This window comes from Aquarana catesbeiana, linkage group LG02, assembly GCF_042186555.1.
Source record: "Aquarana catesbeiana isolate 2022-GZ linkage group LG02, ASM4218655v1, whole genome shotgun sequence".
Lineage (NCBI taxonomy): Eukaryota > Metazoa > Chordata > Amphibia > Anura > Ranidae > Aquarana > Aquarana catesbeiana.
This window is the reverse complement of record NC_133325.1, coordinates 56,405,843-56,423,875: the sequence shown is the minus strand read 5'-3', so window position 1 is coordinate 56,423,875 and position 18,033 is coordinate 56,405,843. Positions and strand designations below refer to the sequence as shown.

At 44.3% G+C, this 18,033-nt stretch overlaps 1 protein-coding gene across 1 annotated transcript in view; it reads left to right on the top strand.

Moving 5' to 3' along the window:
* The window catches only part of CCDC81 (coiled-coil domain containing 81), a 91,695-nt gene extending 80,246 nt beyond the window's left edge, over window positions 1-11,449 (top strand). Inside the window, exons 14-16 of the mRNA XM_073612946.1 lie at window positions 2,699-2,925; window positions 9,079-9,204; window positions 10,858-11,449. Of these exons, the coding sequence (XP_073469047.1) occupies window positions 2,699-2,925; window positions 9,079-9,204; window positions 10,858-10,996 (492 nt within the window). The 3' untranslated portion in view covers window positions 10,997-11,449. The remainder of the gene's footprint in view (window positions 1-2,698; window positions 2,926-9,078; window positions 9,205-10,857) is intronic.
* Window positions 11,450-18,033: the final 6,584 nt, after the last annotated feature.

Sequence of the window (18,033 nt, the reverse complement as noted above, 5' to 3'; positions counted from 1 at the left end):
GGGGCTGTCAAGCAGACTAATTTATCTTTCGCAACAGTACCCAAAATATCACAGAAAACAGGCTGCTACAAATGTTATAATTGTAACATATGCAACTCACTTATTTGTGGTACACATTTCACACTTACACACATGGGTAATCGTTACCCGATACGCGAGTATTACAACTGCAACACCGATCACTGCGTATATATATATATTGAAATGCCCCTGTACATTGACGTATGTGGGTAAAACCATCGGCCCGTTCAGGAAACGATTCCAAAAACACAGAAGTGACATTAGGGTTGCTCTGGCCAAGAAGGGTGAACAGGCTGACCCCAATAAACCTGTAACAATGCACTTTGTAACAGCCAAACACCAGACCCATGAACTCCGTGGGATGGTGATTGAGCACATCAAGCTACCCCACAGGGGTGGGGATCGTGATCGGTTACTTCTCCGCCGTGAGGCCTACTGGATACACACCCTAGGCACAGTACACCCTGGGGGGCTCAACACTAATTTATCTTTTGCATGCTTCATTGATGATAGATACATTTTTTTTATCTATGGCTTGGTTTTCATTATGATGTATAACATGTATTTCTTGATTACTGTTTATGCCTTATCTGGGTAATGCCTCATCGGATTAAGACATAGCTTGTACATATTATTACTCTTCTTTTCCTCTATGGGCCTTTATTCTCTCGTTTTTTTTCCCATGTCTGGTACCTTTCTGTGATACCCACACAGCAGGGCACAGTTTTTAGAAACATATATTTGGATTAGTTCTTCACGTCTAACGACAGATGTAGATCTTCCTCTTACATTGGATGATTTAGCATATGCAAATCCCTGGGGCTCCCGCTGCAATGTAAATGGTATCCCCAGATTTTCCTTCCACCCCCCCCCCCGACCTCCCTGCCTCCCCCTCTCGCCCCCCCCACCTCCCTCCTTCTTCCACCTTTCCTCTTTCCCCTTCCTTCTCCTCCCCAACCCCCTCTAATACTCTCTCCTAAGTCTCCCACTTTTCATACACATTCTTCCCCTTTGACATTTCACTTATTTCCACCTTTTCCCTTTCTTTTCCCCCCTTTTTTTTCTTTCTTTTTTTTCTCCGTTTCTTCTCCTATAATTCTCTCTCCTAAGTCTCCCACTTTTCATACACACTTTTTCTCCTTTGACATTTTACCTATTTCCACCTTTTCCTTTTCTTTTTTCCCCCTTTTTTTTCTTCCTTTTATTTCTCCCTTTTTTCTTTTTTTGCTGTGACAAGTGTTTCTAACCTCTGCTCTTGTTCCTCTTTCTTTATCTACTCTCTATTTTTCCCCCCTTTTTCCCTCCTCTTTTCACTCTTTCATTCTCTTTCCCTTTTCTCTTTCCTCTTTTGCACCACGTTTTTATTCACCCTTTCACTTTTCCCCGCTTTATCACTCTTCATCTCTCTGCTGCTCTTCTACACGCACACACCTCCCCTTGGATACCTTATGCAGCTCTGGCCACACGTCACAGGTTGCCGTGACGACGGCGACCCCGCTTCCAGGCGTCCCTTCCATGAATCGGTTTCCATGGAGGTGGGCGCATGCGCCACATACGTGGTGCTGCGCGATAGGCTCCCAGGACCTCCAGCTGACGAGCAGTCAGCTGGGTCCTAGTAAACAGTGTGCCCTGAGCGGGTGCATTCGGCGTCTATAGTCGATTGTGTACTATGGTGCATCTGCTGGAGTGGTGATCCGCACTCCGGGAATTTTTTTATGCCAGTACTCTTAATAACTCATGTTGACTCTAGATTTAACAGTTTTTAACACTTTATGGCGGGATTTTGACGTCAATCTGACGTCAGAGGGAAGGGGGAGTGCACTTCTTTTCACTCTGTACATGTTTTCTTAGATTGGTGACCACTGTATAAATATGTTGTGTTTGACACTATGCACCCCATCACTTGCCTGACGAAGGGGTCCTGCGCTGCCCCGAAACGTTGCACCTCTTTTGTGATGTAACTTCTTTCCAATAAAAAAACCTTCTTGGACAACTTTTTGCTGATCCATGGTGTGCTGGCGAAGATGTACGTTAGGCAGACTGTATGGGCCCCATGATTTCCAAAGGTGGCCCTGTATGTGAATAAGGGAATGCAAGGAATAGCAGGTTTCAATGGGATCAGGTGTTTTCAGACTTTACCTGCAGTGCCACCTACTGGTGAAATCTAGTAGCGCTGCAAACCATACCCTACAAAACCATGGTTAACCATGCAATATTTATAGAGATGAAATAATTAGCATTGTTCTCTTACACTGGTTAAAGGAGAACTGAACTAAGAACTATGTGAGCTGCTATTGATGGATTGTTCTGAAATTGCTGCTTGCCTGGCTGTCATGCTTATCCATTAGCTTTAGTACATTCTGAGTTAGTGACTTGAAACGAGTATACAGACCAGTAGTTTTCTTGCCACTCCTATCGCTGATTTAAGCATGGGACTCGGAAAGCCAGGTTTAGCCTTTTCAGGAGTTCAGCAAAAGCAGCCCCCATATTTCTTTCAATAGAGTTTCCTCTAAAACAGCTTTTCTGCTTCCTAGTAATGAGAAAAACATTCTTTCTAAGAAGGTAATGTGGATTGGAGCCGAGCACCACCTTTGTATGGGAACCATATGACATAATATAGTATTGGTGCAAATGTTCACACAAAGTTCTAAGAAATCCTTTTAAATCATTGTCACAGGTCAAAATGAAACCAAGCTTTGCTCCCCCTCCTGAACCCGAAATTACAGAGCCGGTATTTGGACTGAATGATATGACCAATGAAAAGCTGGCAGAAAAAAAAAGGCGGGCCCAGGAGATCTCTAAGCACCAGCTGCAAACTGCCGCAGAACGTAAGCGCTTGGCTGTACTCAATGATCTGGTGCAGCAGAGGAAGGAGTCAGACATGCTGCACTCTACTAAAGAGCTGTAAGTACAATATTCCTTTTACAGTACAAACATAAAGCTTTGAAGGGCCAGCCCTCTTAAAATTGGAATTTCAGATTTAGATAGATGCACTGGCTTCTAATATCTTTCTGGTTCTTCTGTGGTGACATCTCTACATCTAAGTCTGACCAGTAATGCCAAGTGTAACTAAGTGAGACAAACAGGATATTAGGCTTCTCCCACAGGGCTCTTCACATACTTGTTCTGAATTCATTGGAGAGAATAGTCACTACTATCTAGAGCAGCCTTTCTCAACCTTTTTAACATGTGACATTTGACATGTTTTGACTTTGCGGCTTCTTCGGGGAGAGTTAGTTACATGAAGCTTACACTGTTTCTGTATAGTGTAAGCTTTATGTAACTATCTCTCCCTAAAGAAGCTGCAGAGGCGAAACATGTCAGAGCAGGAGCATTTGCGTGAAACCATTTTTTTAAATGGCGTAATCTGTTTTTAATGGAAAAAATAAATTCTTATCCTTTTACCAAACAGTGTTGTGGCTGTTTGGTACCTGAAAAATCCCATTTATTTCTACTTTTGTTGATCTATATCAGGGGTCTCCAAACTTTCTAAACAAAGGGCCAGCTTACTGTCCTTCTAACTTTAGGGGGGCTGGACTGTGGCCAGTGGGAGTAGAAAATGCCCTGGCATTGGTAGGAGTAAACCATGCCATAGACTTGGTGGTCAGTTGGAATAAAAAAAAGTACATCATTGGTGTAAGTGGAAATACAAGTGCCCCATCATTGGTGTCAGGGGAGGAATTAGTTCCACACCTCTGGTGTCAGTGGAAAGAATAGTGTTCTATCATTGGTGTCAGGGGGAGAATTACCGTATTTATCGGCGTATAACACGCGCCCCAAGTTTAGGAGGGAATTTTAAGGAAAAAAACTTTTAGGTGGGAAGTTTAAGGAAAAAAAACTTACATTTAAATGCCCATCAATGCAGCCTTATCGGTGTCCATCTGCAGCCTTGTCAGTGTCATTGTAGCCTTTTCAGAGTCAGTGCAGCCTTGTCATTGCAGCCTTGCCCCAGTGTCCATTGCAGTCTTGCCCCAGCGCAGCCTTGCCCCCAGTGTCCATTACAGGCTTGGACAGATTTAAATATGCCGCCGAGATTGCAGGGACTTGGCGGAGCGGAGCGAGCGCCTCCGAGATCACAGGGACTGGGCGGAGCCGAGATACACTTAGCAGAGTGTACTCGGCTCTTCTCGGCCCCGCTTACAGTCACACCCAGTCCCGCCCTATGATGGACATAACACAGGTCAAATGGCGGGACTGGGCGTGACTGTGAGCAGAGCCGAGAAGAGCCGAGTACACTCTGCTATGTGTATGTCGACGGCGATCGCTCCGCTCACAATCAGCGGGGATTGGCGTATAACACGCACCCACGATTTTCCCTTGATTTTAAGTGCGTGTTATACACCGATAAATACGGTAGTTCCCCACCTCTGGTGTCAGTCGAAGGAATAGTATCCTATAATTGGTGTCAAGGGTAGAATTAGTTCCACATCTCTGGTGTCCGTGGCAGGAATAGTCTCCTATCATTGGTGTCAGGGGGAGAATTAGTTCCACACCTCTGGTGTCAGTGGAAAGAATAGTGTCCTATCATTGGTGTCAAGGGGAGAATTAGTTCCACACCTCTGGTGTCAGTGGAAGGAATAGTGTCCTATCAATGGTGTCAGGGGGTGAATTAGTTCCACACCTCTGGTGTCAGTGGAAGGAATAGTGTCCTATCAATGGTGTCAGGGGGTGAATTAGTTCCACACCTCCGGTGTCAGTGGAAGGAATAGTGTCCTATCAATGGTGTCAATAGGAGGACTAGTACAGCATATCAGTGGAAGGAATAGTGCCCCAAGGGCTAGATAAAGGCAAGCAAAGGGCCACATCCAGTCTCCAGGCCGCAGTTTGGAGACCCCTGATCTATACCATTGAGAGGAACGATGGTATTCTGGTGGTGCTCATTGAGGTTTAGATTATTGCCAGAGTTATAGTTTACACGAGGCTATAGACTGCCTGTCTGACAGTGCTGATTGGCTTATCACTGACACAAGGAATGAGTCTCATACTCCTCTACACTTACACGAATCAGGTATTTGCTTTGGCTCCTCTTGTTGAACAGAGCTACCCTGTTTCCCCGAAAATAAGACCTAGCGTTATTGTCAGTGATGGCTGCAATATAAGCTCTACCCCCCAAATAAGCCCTATCCTGAAAATAACACCTACAAGGACTTTAACTAGGGCTTATTTGGGGGGTAGGGCTTATATTGCAGCCATCACCGACAATCACGCTAGGTCTTATTTTCGGGGAAACAGGGTACGAGGAAGCAAAGGAGAAGTAAGTGTATACTGCTGAGAACGAGGGAACTAAATGAAACCTGAGTATTACAATAAAGCTGGCCATAAACTGTTTGGATTTTAGAAGATTCCTCCTGGCTCATCCAAAATTTGAGCAGTGTATGACCCAGCTGTATGTATCCAGTATGGTACAATCAGTTTTGTCAAAAGAGCCTGTTGAAAAATTGTTGGCTGCACAGCTCCTGCATACAAGCAGATGCAGACACTGTAGGGGTATTCTGCACAGCACCAGCTGTCTGAACACCATAGCCCGGCCAGCTTTAATTTCACTGATCTGTCTATATATCTATGTGCTTGACGGATGGGCTATTGGTATTCAACTTCTAATCCATTCTTGCAGACATGAAATTACCAGGCATTGATTACCAGCTGCATTTCTCATTTAATAATCCAATAATCCCATCTGACCGTGTGATATTATTGTCATCCACATTTCTAACCTTCACAGAAGTTTAGCTTTGAGTGACCAGATGATTGAAAAATCAATAGAAAAATGCCTTTCAACAGACACTTAAGTGGTTTTTAGTCTACTGCCACCATAATTTCGATTGGTTGCCTGAAACTGAGAAAAAAGTGAAACTGTAAGTGGGAGGCTGCCGTGGTTATAAGACGATGGAAGCTGGCCATACGTGGTTAGGTTTTCATTTAAACGTTCTTAGAAAAAAAATTAGTCTGAACATTCTTTCCTGCCATTTCTGAGTCAACTCATTTAACTCAAAAGTCCTTAAATTTGATCAAATCTGCTATATTTCAGTGGAATCCCAGGCATGTTAAACAGGTTTCATTATAATATGAACAACTTTCCCGAACGAAAACCACATTCACAGAAATGTGTTCCTTCTGCTCCTTTGATTTTCTCATTACTACAGTCGAAAGCAAGCATCTATTTGACCCCCACTAACCATTAGAAAATCGAACTAATGTTTCAAAAACCAGCCTCAAAAGTAACTCCACCTTTGTTCAGAAAAAAAAAATCAGTTGGGAATGATTTTTTAATTATCAATCAGCTGCTGCGCTTGCAGGGTTCTACTGAGAAAAGTGGCACAGTTTTCATCCCCTTTAGACATAGTTACATAGTAGGTGAGGTTGAAAAAAGACACAAGTCCATCAAGTCCAACCTATGTGTGTGATTATGTGTCAGTATTACATTGTATATCCCTGTATGTTGCGGTCATTCAGGTGATTATCTAATAGTTTTTTGAACTTATCGATTTACCCCCCCCCCCTGCCCCCCCTGCTGAGACCACCGCCTGTGTAAGAGAATTCCACATCCTAACCGCTCTTGCAGTAAAGAACCCTCTACGCAGTTTAAGGTTAAACCTCTTTTCTTCTAATTTTAGTGAATGTCTTATTAAATTCCCTTTCGCGGAAAAGTTTTATCCCTATTGTGGGGTCACCAGTACGGTATTTGTACATTGAAATCATATCCCCTCTCATGATTTCCCTTTGAGAATATCTCACCAAATATTACATTTTTGTTGCAGGGGATGCTCAAAATCTGATTTGTATCTTCTGGGAAAATAAGTAAGCCAATCACACAAGCAGGACATGACATATATGGAGGTTCTTCCACCACCTCCAGTTAGCCATATTGCATTTTAATGAATGTTACAGCACTGCAGTGAGAAAACAAAAGTTAATTTTGAACCACTTGCTGTCCATATAACTTACTTATACAGTGGCAAGGCGGCCCAGCTGCGCCGGAGCACCTACCTAGTATGTGATTCAACACTTCTGGGTCCAGGGTGTGCACGCACGCCACCGGCGGTTCGCTCCTGCTGTGATTATACACAGCAAGAGCTGAACTGCGGGTACCATGGACTTGATGTCCGCTGGCACCCGCCGATCGTCCAGCACAAAGGCAGAACAGCGGTCTGCCTATGTAAACAAGGCACATCGCTGTTCTGTCAGTAGGGAAGGCATGGATCCTGTGTTCCTGCAAAGCAGGAATGTGGATCCATGTCTTCCCCCAGTCAAAGCACCTCCCACACAGTGAGAAAACATTGGCTAGGCACACAGTTAACCCTTTGATTGTCCCTGATGTTAACCCCTTCCCTGACAGTGTTATTGGTACAGTGACAGTGCATATTTTTAGCACTGATCACTGTATTAATGTCACTGGTCCCCAAAGTGTTAGTTAGGTGTCAGATTTGTCCACCGCAATGTCGCAGTTCTGCTATATGTCGCTGATCGCACCATTACTAGTAAAATAAATAAATACATAAAAATATCCCATAGTTTGTAGACGTTATAACTTTTGTGCAAACCAATCAAAATACGCTTATTGGGATTTTTTTTTTTACCAAAAATATGTAGCAGAATACATGTTGGCCTAAAAATGAAGACATTTTTTTCAATTTTTTTATTGGATGTTTTTTATAGCAGAAAGTAAAAAATAGTTTTCTTTTTCAAAATTGTCGCTTTTTTTGTTTATAGCGCAAAAAATAAAAACTGCAGATGTGATCAAATACCACCAAAAGAAAGTTCTATTTGTGGGGAAAAAAAGGACATAAATTTTATTTGGGTACAGCATTGCATGACCGTGCAGTTGTCAGTTAAAGTATCACAGTGCTGTATCGCAAAAAATGGCCTGGTCATAAATCTTCCGGAGGTCAAGTGGATAACAACACAATTGGATCCTCCAGGCAGCAACATTACTCTGTTAGCACACTTTTCATACATCAGCTGATAAGGGGTCCTATTTTTACACATTTGGTTTGGACAGAGAAAATCTATTCCTGTATTCATAGAAGCGTTAGCACTGGTTCACACTGCTGCTACTTCTCATGCGACTTGCTGCAACGTGCGACACAAAGTCACATGACAAGTCAAAACACATTCACTTCAACGAGTGCCGACTTAATTGCTGCGACTCAAGTTGCAGCGAAAAAAAAAAATTGTTTCTGCACTACTTTTCTGCATCTTCCCTGCAACATGAGTGCCAGAGACTGCAATGTTAAAATCACCATTGAGTAAGCTGAAGGACAGATATGCTCATCTGCTTTGCAATTGCTGTGTTTTTTCTATAAATCTATTAATAATAAAAAGATAATATACAAAAAAAAAAAAAAATCACCGAAGTCCCAACAAAGTAGTTTCTTTGTCTTATCTTTGCAACTTTGGCTGCGACTTCAGAGGGTTTTGTAAGTTCAATAATAGGTGTAACACTCTGTTTTGCTATGATTGGCCAAAGTTGCAAAACATCAAAGTCCCATTGAAGTCACACAACCTAGGGGTTGCAGCAGTGTGAACCAAGCCTTAAAGTGATACTAAAGGATCGTTTTTTAATTTTTTTTAAATAACAGACATGTCACACTTACCTCCACTGTGCAGCTCGTTTTGCACAAAGTGGCCCCGAACATCCTCTTCTGGGGTCCCCCGGCGGCTCCTCCCCTCATTAGATAACCCCCTTGGAGAAGCGCTCTCCTGAGGGGGTTACCTTATGGGTGCACTCCCGACTCCAGCATTCTGCGTCCATAGAGGCTGAATGCAGGACTCGGCCCCGGCGCCTGCGTCATTGGATTTGATTGACAGCAGCGGGAGCCAATGGCTGCGCTGCTATCAGTCTATCCAATCAAGAGCCGGGAACCCGTGGAGAGAGGGACGACTGGGACGTGCCGACGGAAATCCAGGGTTCAGGTAAGTAAAAGGGGGGGGGGGGCAGGGGGGCTGGTGACTGTAAAGTGTTTTTTCACCTTAATGAAAACACGAGGGTTTACAACCCCTTTAATGTCACTATAGAGTATACACTTATTGTAGAATATTGTTCTTGCCTTCCTGTAGGTTGTTGTCTGATAGAGCGGTGCAGTTTGAGAAGATGCAGAGACTACGGAGAGGGTTGCAGGAGGATTGGTCCAAGAGCTTTGAGCTGAAGAGACGGAAGGAGGAGGAGGAAGGGCGCTTCATCCGGTAAGTCCAATCACACTATAACCCCTGCATGGGCAAGCCGCGTCCTTCCAGCTGGTGAAGAGATACAGGATTCAAAACACAATGCCAACCGGCATGCTCACACCACAACACAGAGCAGCCGGATGCGCTGCACTGTCAGCTGCGCTAGGGGCAGTCTGGTGCACGAATTGGCACAACCCTCTTTTTTTTTCCTTCTCTACAAGCTTTATTTGAAGTGTACAAAATGTACACTTCATTTACTTCAATGTCGGGGTAGCGCGTTGCGCTGGCCGACATTGCAGTGCAATTCAGCCCAGTGCACTCTGATAAAATGCAGCATGTGTGCATTTTACCGCAGAAGGCTGCAGTGCTAGCGCTAAGCTGGGTCACAGTATGAATGGGACACATAGGAAACAATTGTTTCCTGTGTGTCCCTGCAGGGACAGCCGTTTTTACCATGCGTTAAAACATCTGTCACCACATATAGTGTGAGTTGGCCCTTAGTGTGGGGGTTAGTTATTTGCTATATTTTTTACAGATGCTTATATAGCGCAATTTCACAGCACTTTACATATTGTACATTCACATCAGTCCGTGCCTTTGAGGAGCTTACAATCTAAGGCCGGGCATTTTTTTTCGATCAGCCAGCATGATGATCGAAAAAAAAAAGGAAAAATTCCCCTATTTACACATGTGAGGTGGAAGGAGGAATCCTCACTGCTGTGCCAATGTATTCTTACAGTGGGACTCCACTGTCAGAATACACCAATCAGCAGCTGCAAGCGGCACCGCTGATCGACAAAAACGTTCCAACAGTCCTGTTTGACAGAAGCCAAACCTTAGGTCAACTTCTTTTGAGTGGAAATGGATCCTCAAGGGGTGGGACTATTGTGGTCACTGGTAGATTAAAGTCAAAGAGGTAATAAGAAGAGTAAAAATATTGCATGTTATTACAAATAATATACAACTCTTATTACCTTTTTTGACTTTAATCTACCAGTGACCACAATAGTCCCACCCCTTGAGGGATTTCTCCATTTCCATTTATCAGGGATGATGGCACCCATCCATTGCAGCCATATTCCAAACTTCTTTTGAGTGGGAATGGACATAGATGGATCGAACTTCATCCAGTCCCTGCTAAATCTATCTATGGGCAAGTTAAAGTGTTACTAAACCCAGGACTCTGCATTCACTATATCTGGTCTCCCACAGTACACAGAACATGGAAATGCAATTATTTTAGTAAATCTAAACTGCTAAATACCTTTTCTCATCAGCAGTATATATAGCAGTCTTAGGACTTCTATCAGTGTCTGGTTAAAGCTTGTAGGAGGAGTTTCATTTTCCTCTGACTGACCTATGAGGCTGCATGACCCCTGACCCTCTGTCTCGACAGTGCTGATTGGCCCTGTGCTGATCACATGCACTCTCTTAAGAAATCTCTAGCAATATACACCAAACTGGACATGTGCAGCTTGTCCCCAAAGCTCTGTTCTATCAGGAGATGGTTTGGAGACTGTGGAAGAAGAGGAGGATCAGAGAAGACAGGATCAAACAGCCTTTTTACACAATACAATGCAGACCAACAGCTTTCATTTTCAGAAAGAAGGCAAAATCCTCAACTTCCATATTACAGAGCAACCTGACATTTTTGTTTTTCTTCTACTCCAGGGCTGGTAGTGATCTTCTTCTTGACCAGTTTGAGAAGTATCGCCGCTGCTTCCAGTGCAAGAGGCGAACATCAAACTGTGGAGAGACCAACGTTTGGTGTGAGACGCGCTATATCCCAGGATCGCGCCTGATGGTTTGATCACCGCTGTCTGCTCCTCAGTCATGTTTGTTTATTCATAAAGCGTAACTGTCACTTAGTACCGCCTGTCCTAATAATGGTATTTCAAATGAGCAGTTCTGCATTCTAATTACATTGGATTATGAAGCTTGAAAACACTCTCCTACCTCTATCTCTGCTATGGCTGTGACAGCTGTCAATAGAACAAATTGGGTCTGTGGCGGGATTATTGGGATATGTACTGAGACGCTGAAAACAGATTGTACCTTATCAAAAAGGAAAAATGGTGTGAAGACTAAATTAGCAACTTGAATGAAACATTGTCTAAACCAAAATAAAGGTTTGTTCAATATGCAAAGAGTCATCTATTCCTCATTAATACATGAGTACCGGTTTAATTGGACTTTGACATTGTGTTAACAAATAAATGTTTCACTGAAATAAGCAAAATAAACTTTTATTTCTCAATTCGAACGTTGAAATCTCCCCTCTCTAGCAGCTAATCCACATACACATATACACCCCATAATCATTTGCTCCCAAGGCAGACAGAAACAATAGAACAATGGGATACAGGAACTTAACAAACACATAACGACCCCACCCCACCTCAAACTAATTAGCAATGGTCTGAGACACTCCTACAATATTTTAGCAGTCTAAAAGGTGGAATTATTTATCTTCATATACGTCTTGAGGGATATTGTTCAGAAATATTAATGTCCCGAGTGAAAGAGTCCCTTCATTCCTTCAACACAAACCACACAGATAGAACCCAGGATAACAGGGGTAAAATGCAATACTGGGTCCGGTGTGATTGTACGGTGAGTCTGGTTAGGACAGACCCGACTGAGGTTCTCCGTCACCCTGTGCCCCTAAGGCCCCTTTCACACTGGGGCGGTGGGGGCGTCGGCGGTAAAACAGCGCTATTTTTAGCACTGTTTTACCGTCGTTTTTGCGGCTGTATTCGGCCGCTAGCGGTGCGGTTTTAACCCCCGCTGGCGGCCGAAAAAGGGTTAAAACCGCTCGCATAGCGCGGCTATAGCCGCGGTATTGCTGCGGTATAGCCGCGCTGCCCCATTGATTTCAATGGGCAGGAGCAGTTTAGGAGCGGTGAATACACCGCTCCAAAGATGCGGCTTGCAGGAGTTTTTTTCTTCTCCTGCCAGCGCACCGCTTCAGTGTGAAAGCCCTCGGGCTTTCACACTGAACAAACAGCAGTGGCTGTTTTGGGTTGGTTTGCAGGTGGTATTTTTAGCGCAATAACGCCTGCAAACCGCCCCAGTGTGAAAGGGGTCTAATAGACACAGGGTGACTTACACATAAGAGGGCCACGGGGGGAGCTGGAAAATGGGTTTCCCGAGCTCTCTAGTGCAGTGGTTCTCAACTCCTGTCCTCAGGCCCCACTAACAGGCCAGGTTTGCAAGATAACTGAAATACGTGACAGGTGATATAATTTGCTGCTCAGTGATTGCAGTATTCTAGTCTGCATCTCCCTAAGGTAATACCTAAAATCTGGCCTGTTAGGCTGGATTTACACCTATGCAGTTTTAGTGCTTTTTGCATTTTGCAGATTTGCACTACAGTCCATGTAACATTGTTTCCTATGGAACACGATCTGTAGTGCAAATCTGCAAAAAGCACAAAAAATGCATAGGTGTGAATCCAGCCTTAGTGGGTCCTGAGGATAGGAGTTGAGAACCACTGCTCTAAGGTAAACTGGGTTCCACAAGCCCCTCCCGCCCAAAGTGACTCCCGTCACATGCAGCATGAAGGGGTTAAAGTGCTGCCATTGTTCACTGATGCATTCCAGTGGCAGTTAAATAAACTTTTTTGGTGCATTAGTGGCACCTGTGTCAGTGTTAATTAACCAGTTTATGCTGCAGCATGAAGGGGTTAATTAAAGAGAAGCTCCAGGCTCCCCCCAAAAAATTAAAAGTCAACAGCTACAAATACTGTCCAGGGAGCCCAAGATGATCTCACCGGAGCCGATTCTTAAAGCTGAGTTCCACCCACATTTTGTACTCCTCACCATCCAGCACTAAACTGTACACTTGTAACGAATTGGCATATATTTTTTTTCTTTTGATGGATCACTTAGTGTATTATAGGATTTTTTTCATTTTCCCCTTCCTCCTGTGCGGCCGCGGCCCTGCGCCTCATTTCTGGCTATGCTTGGTCTCCAATCCCAGGAGACAATGGGTATCGCCGAGGCGCAGCATCGCATTAATTGCGAAACGGAAATTACACAATGCCAGGCGGCGCTCAGCGCCATTTTTAAAAAGGGTAACCAGGCTTTTGTTGCCATTGTTACCAAAGCCTCCCCCATCGGCGGTGGGGGAGGCGGCTGGAGCATACAAGAAGGGCAGAATCTCAGCTTTGTTTACAGAACCTGGGGGACAGCACAGCCACAGCATGTACTATTTTTTTTATAAAAGAGTACTATGATGGGGGCAATATTGACAAGGGCAATATGATGGGGGCAATATTGACAAGGGCAATATGATGGGGGCAATATTGATTTAAAAAAAAAAAATAGACTTTGGTATCTCTTTAACCCCTTCCCAGCCATTAGTACAGTGACAGTGCATTTTTTTTTTTTTTTTTTTTTTTTTTAGCACTGATCACTGTATTAGTATCACTAGTCCCCAAAAAGTGTGAGTGTCAGAATGTCCATCGCAATATATCACAGCCCCACTCTAAGTCGCTGATCGCCGCCATTACTAATAAAAAAAAAAATCCAATAGTTTGTAGATGCTATAACTTTTGCGCAAACCAATCAATATACGCTTATTAGGGTTTTTTTTTAACCAAGATATGTAGCAGAATACATATTGTCCTAAATTTATGAAGAAATTCGATTTTTTTTTTTAGCAGAAAGTAAAAAATGTTTGCTTTTTTTCAAAATTGTCGGTCTTTTTTTGTTTATAGTGCAAAAAATAACAAATGCATAGGTGACTAAATACCACCAAAAGAAAGCTCTATTTGTGGAGAAAAAAGATATATTTGGGTACAGCGTCGCATGACTACGCATTTGTCAGTTAAAATAACGCAGTGCCGTATCGCAAATAATGGCCTGGTCATGAAGTGGGGTAAACCTTCCAGAGGTCAAGTGGTTAAAATAGAAAGGCAAAACTTTTGTATATAGTAGTGGCGGCCGCTCCCATTATGGGCACCAAGGTGCCGCCCCCTAATCCATCCACAAGGCCACTAATCTACATGCAGGGCGCTGGACGCATGGATTTCAATGTTTTTTTTTTTTTATTAGAGCCTGAGGCTCTAATTGGCTTCAAAAAGGGTGGGCTCAGGGCGAAGAGCACTGTGCCCTGAGCCCACCAAGTTGTGTGACAATAGCAAATTAATATTCGCTATTGCTTCCTGCTTCTCCTCCCGGCCAACCAGGAAGCGGGTCCTAAGACCTGATTGGCCAAGAGGAGAAGCGACTGCATTGGCCAGGAGCAGAAGCAGGGAGGAAGCTGCCGAAGAGGAGACGAAGCTGCCCGTGACCTGGATGGGTAAGTGCCAATCGACCAAGTGACAGGTGGTTTGCCAGGCCACCCCCCAAAAAAAATAGAGCACCAGCTGCCACTGGTTTCACTGCTGACAAGCAGGCTGGGCTTGGCTGGGGATGGAGCCAAGTACCAGCAGGAACATGTGAGCCATGGAGTCCCGGTGGGGGGAGTGCTCTAATCCCGCAGGGAGCTCCCGCACAGCCGGCGCTACACGCTGAGAGAACCCGACAGTCCTGGAAAAGCAAGCTGAGGGAGGAGGAGAGGCTGAGTTGTGGATGAGGAGAGCGGGCTAAACATTATGGGTAAACGGAAGAACTATTAGGGAAATGTAAGCGGACGAGGAATGGAGGCATGGAGAGGGTGAATAGAGCACAGGGATCGGTCTACACAGGCAAAGGGGCATTTTACATCCCCCCCCCAAGCCTGGCGTTCTAAGACAGCTGCCTGAGCTGCCTTATGGTGGCGCCGGCTCTGCAAAGGATATCTTGTAATTGTACACCTGCTTTATTCTAAACCAGGGGTGCTTAACCTGTGTGATGTGGCCCTTGAACTCAAGCCAGGAAAATGCATGCCCGTTGATTGCGATCTGGGCTTGCTGTCCCACCACACTCGGAGCATGTCAAGCTGGCGCTGGCAGCGCAGGCGGCCACGGAGGAAGCTTCCTCTGTAGTGCTTGCTCCTGTCCCAGGCTGAGTGATACCAAGTGCACTTCACCTAGGACCCTTCTAGCAGCCTGGAGGGCGATGCCAGCAGATGTTGGATGAGGAAAAGAAGGTCAGAGTATTAAATAACACATACACCGTGCCTCTGCAAGGGGCATATTGGAACCTAACTATTAGGCTGCTTCCACACCCTCAGGTGCACCTGCAGCTTCCCTGTGGGTTAGTTGCACTGGGCCATAGACTTCCATTATATCTTGCGGGTTTGGCACACTTCTGAAAGTGCACCACACCCACAAGATATAACAGAAGTCTATGGCAAAGTGCACCTAACCTGCAGGAAAGCCGCAGGTGCACTGTGCTGCACCCTTGGTGCAGGTAAACCGCAGTGCATCAGTGTGAAAGCAGCCTTATAGGGGGCTCAGGACAGTAAGGACTTTTTACCACACACCCCCAACCACTGGTGTAGCATCAAGGGCCACAATGATGACCCCGCCGCCTCATGCTCCAGGATGCTCGTGGAGCCTCCTTGTCACATTCTTTTTAACACTCATACAGGAGGGGCGGCGAGGGAGGCATATACAGGGACCGATCCTCTCCATTCTCCTCCTGCAACCACTGAAAGCCCTCCCGTTGGCATTTAGTAGTTGCAAGAAGAAATTGTTTAATATGCTATTCAAAATAAAAAGATTCTTGTAGGCTCCAGTTGAACAGGGTAGGCCAAAGCTGCCTAAATTTTATTTTTTTTTTGGCCAGGCCCCCCACTCATATCTTTCATATGTGTCATGGACACATCGGTGGTTTTGACTGCATGATATTGCCTTGATAGTCTGGATGGGTGCCAGGGGTGGTCCGTCCATTAAGGGCACACGGGCGGCGACCCCTCTGCCACGCCTTTCCCCTATATGACAAATGGATAGATTCATGCATTGCATGGATCTATCCATAGCCGCTGTAGCCACCCCCTATTCAGGCATCCGGCCCACTTTTGGGTGCCTGAATGCCAGCGGCAGGGGAGGGGTGGCTGCATATATTATGACTGGCACAGAGGCCACAATTGATGGGGCACAGAGGATGCATAGGATGGGTACAGAGGCTGCATTTGATGTTTCTGTATTTTTCAGTTTGTTTGCGTACCCCCCCCCCCCAAAAAAAATTTTTTGGAGCACCAGCCGCCACTGATGGACACTGTTCCTTCTTTGGCATCTTTTTGCACACACATGATCCTAAAGTCTTAGATGGCCATCTCACTCTTATAAATCGATGTTCTGTAAGTATTGTATTTCCTATATTCTATTACAGTATTGGACTGTTGTCGCCCTTACTTTGTGCTTGGGGAGCAAAATTTGTACAATGTGTACTGCTATTTTAAGCACACATTTCGTTTTTGTATCGCTTTATTTCTCTTGTGATACTTGAAAATTTTAAAAAATTTCAGTAAAAGAAAAAGATTGGTAACCCGTGACCGGTTACCAAAACACTTAAATGGCCCTCACTCTTCAAAAGGTTGAGCACCCCTGCATAAAATGTCCCGATGCAGTTCGAAGATTTTCTGATCTTCCCTACGGTATATGTTGCAGGCACATGGCCAATTTTACTATATGGTCTCTGCTGCAGTTTTCATAAGTCAACCCATTTTCTCAAAGATGCTAAACTGGTGTTCTGGAAACATCATATGAGGATTGTCATTGTGATACAGCCTGTTCCTTCATTTTATACCCTTTACCACCACTATTAAGGTACACTGACAGCTGCCATCTATCACTACAGGAAAGCTCACTGATTCTCTGCACTTCTCTGGTAAATACTGAAGTCAGTGCTATTATTATACAGGTTTTATATAGCGTCAACAGTTTGCACAGCGCTTAACAAAATGAAGGCAGACATTACAGATACATTTCAATTTGGTACAAGAGGAATCAGAGGGCCTTAGAGCTTACAATCTAAAAAGGGAGGGTCAATTGATACAAAAGATAATAGCTGTGGGGGATGATCTGATGAATATTAGAGAAGGATGGCAGCAGACTGAAGGAGGATAATAGGCAAATGTTGTAGAACAAATAGTGTTTCATCACAGTAAGAATAGTCCAAAGTGTGCCTAAGTGCGTATTGAGTAATACTTCTATTGTTTATCTCATTACATATCTACATGGAAATGCCGTCTTCTAGTTATCTATACGTTTTTGTTAGTATTAAAGCGAATGTCTATAGGATTTTATACAAGATCTGGGGGCTTTAGATTTGTAACTTTCTTTGTTGTATATGCGTGAGCACAGACCTTTAAGTGCAATATTGTACATAGCTTAGGCCTCTTGCACACGAACATATTAAAATACTCCTATATACCCCAAATCTATCTGCCAGGAGCTGAAAAAAAAATCCAGATTTAGAAAATGCTCGTTTTGGTGCATAACTATGCTTGTTTATGCTCGTACAGGAGTATGGCGTTTGTATTACAATATTCATTTATTTTTGCCACCAGAATTTACACACCTTTATGCACGTATGTGCGTAAATTGTAACAGTAAACGCCTTTCCAAATGTAGGTTTTGGGCATTTTCTATGCCCCTAAATGCCACTCTAAAATACAAATCTCACATTCTGCGTGCATACATTGGCTAAAATAATGTCGCTTTTAGAAGCATTAACCTCTTGACACCTGCGCCTCTCGGCCCTTTAAGGAGGTTTATGAGGCCGAGAGACAGGGCGGGACTTAAGAGCATGTGACTGCCGTGATTGGATGTCATGGCGGTCACATGAACTTTGTAGTTTGTTTTGCACAGAGCAGCCCGGCTCCTCCTTCTGTCAGGTCCCTCTTCACTGCTTCCGGACCCTCCCTATCGAGTGTCCCCACAGTCAGCAGCTTCCTATGGGGGCACTGGAACAG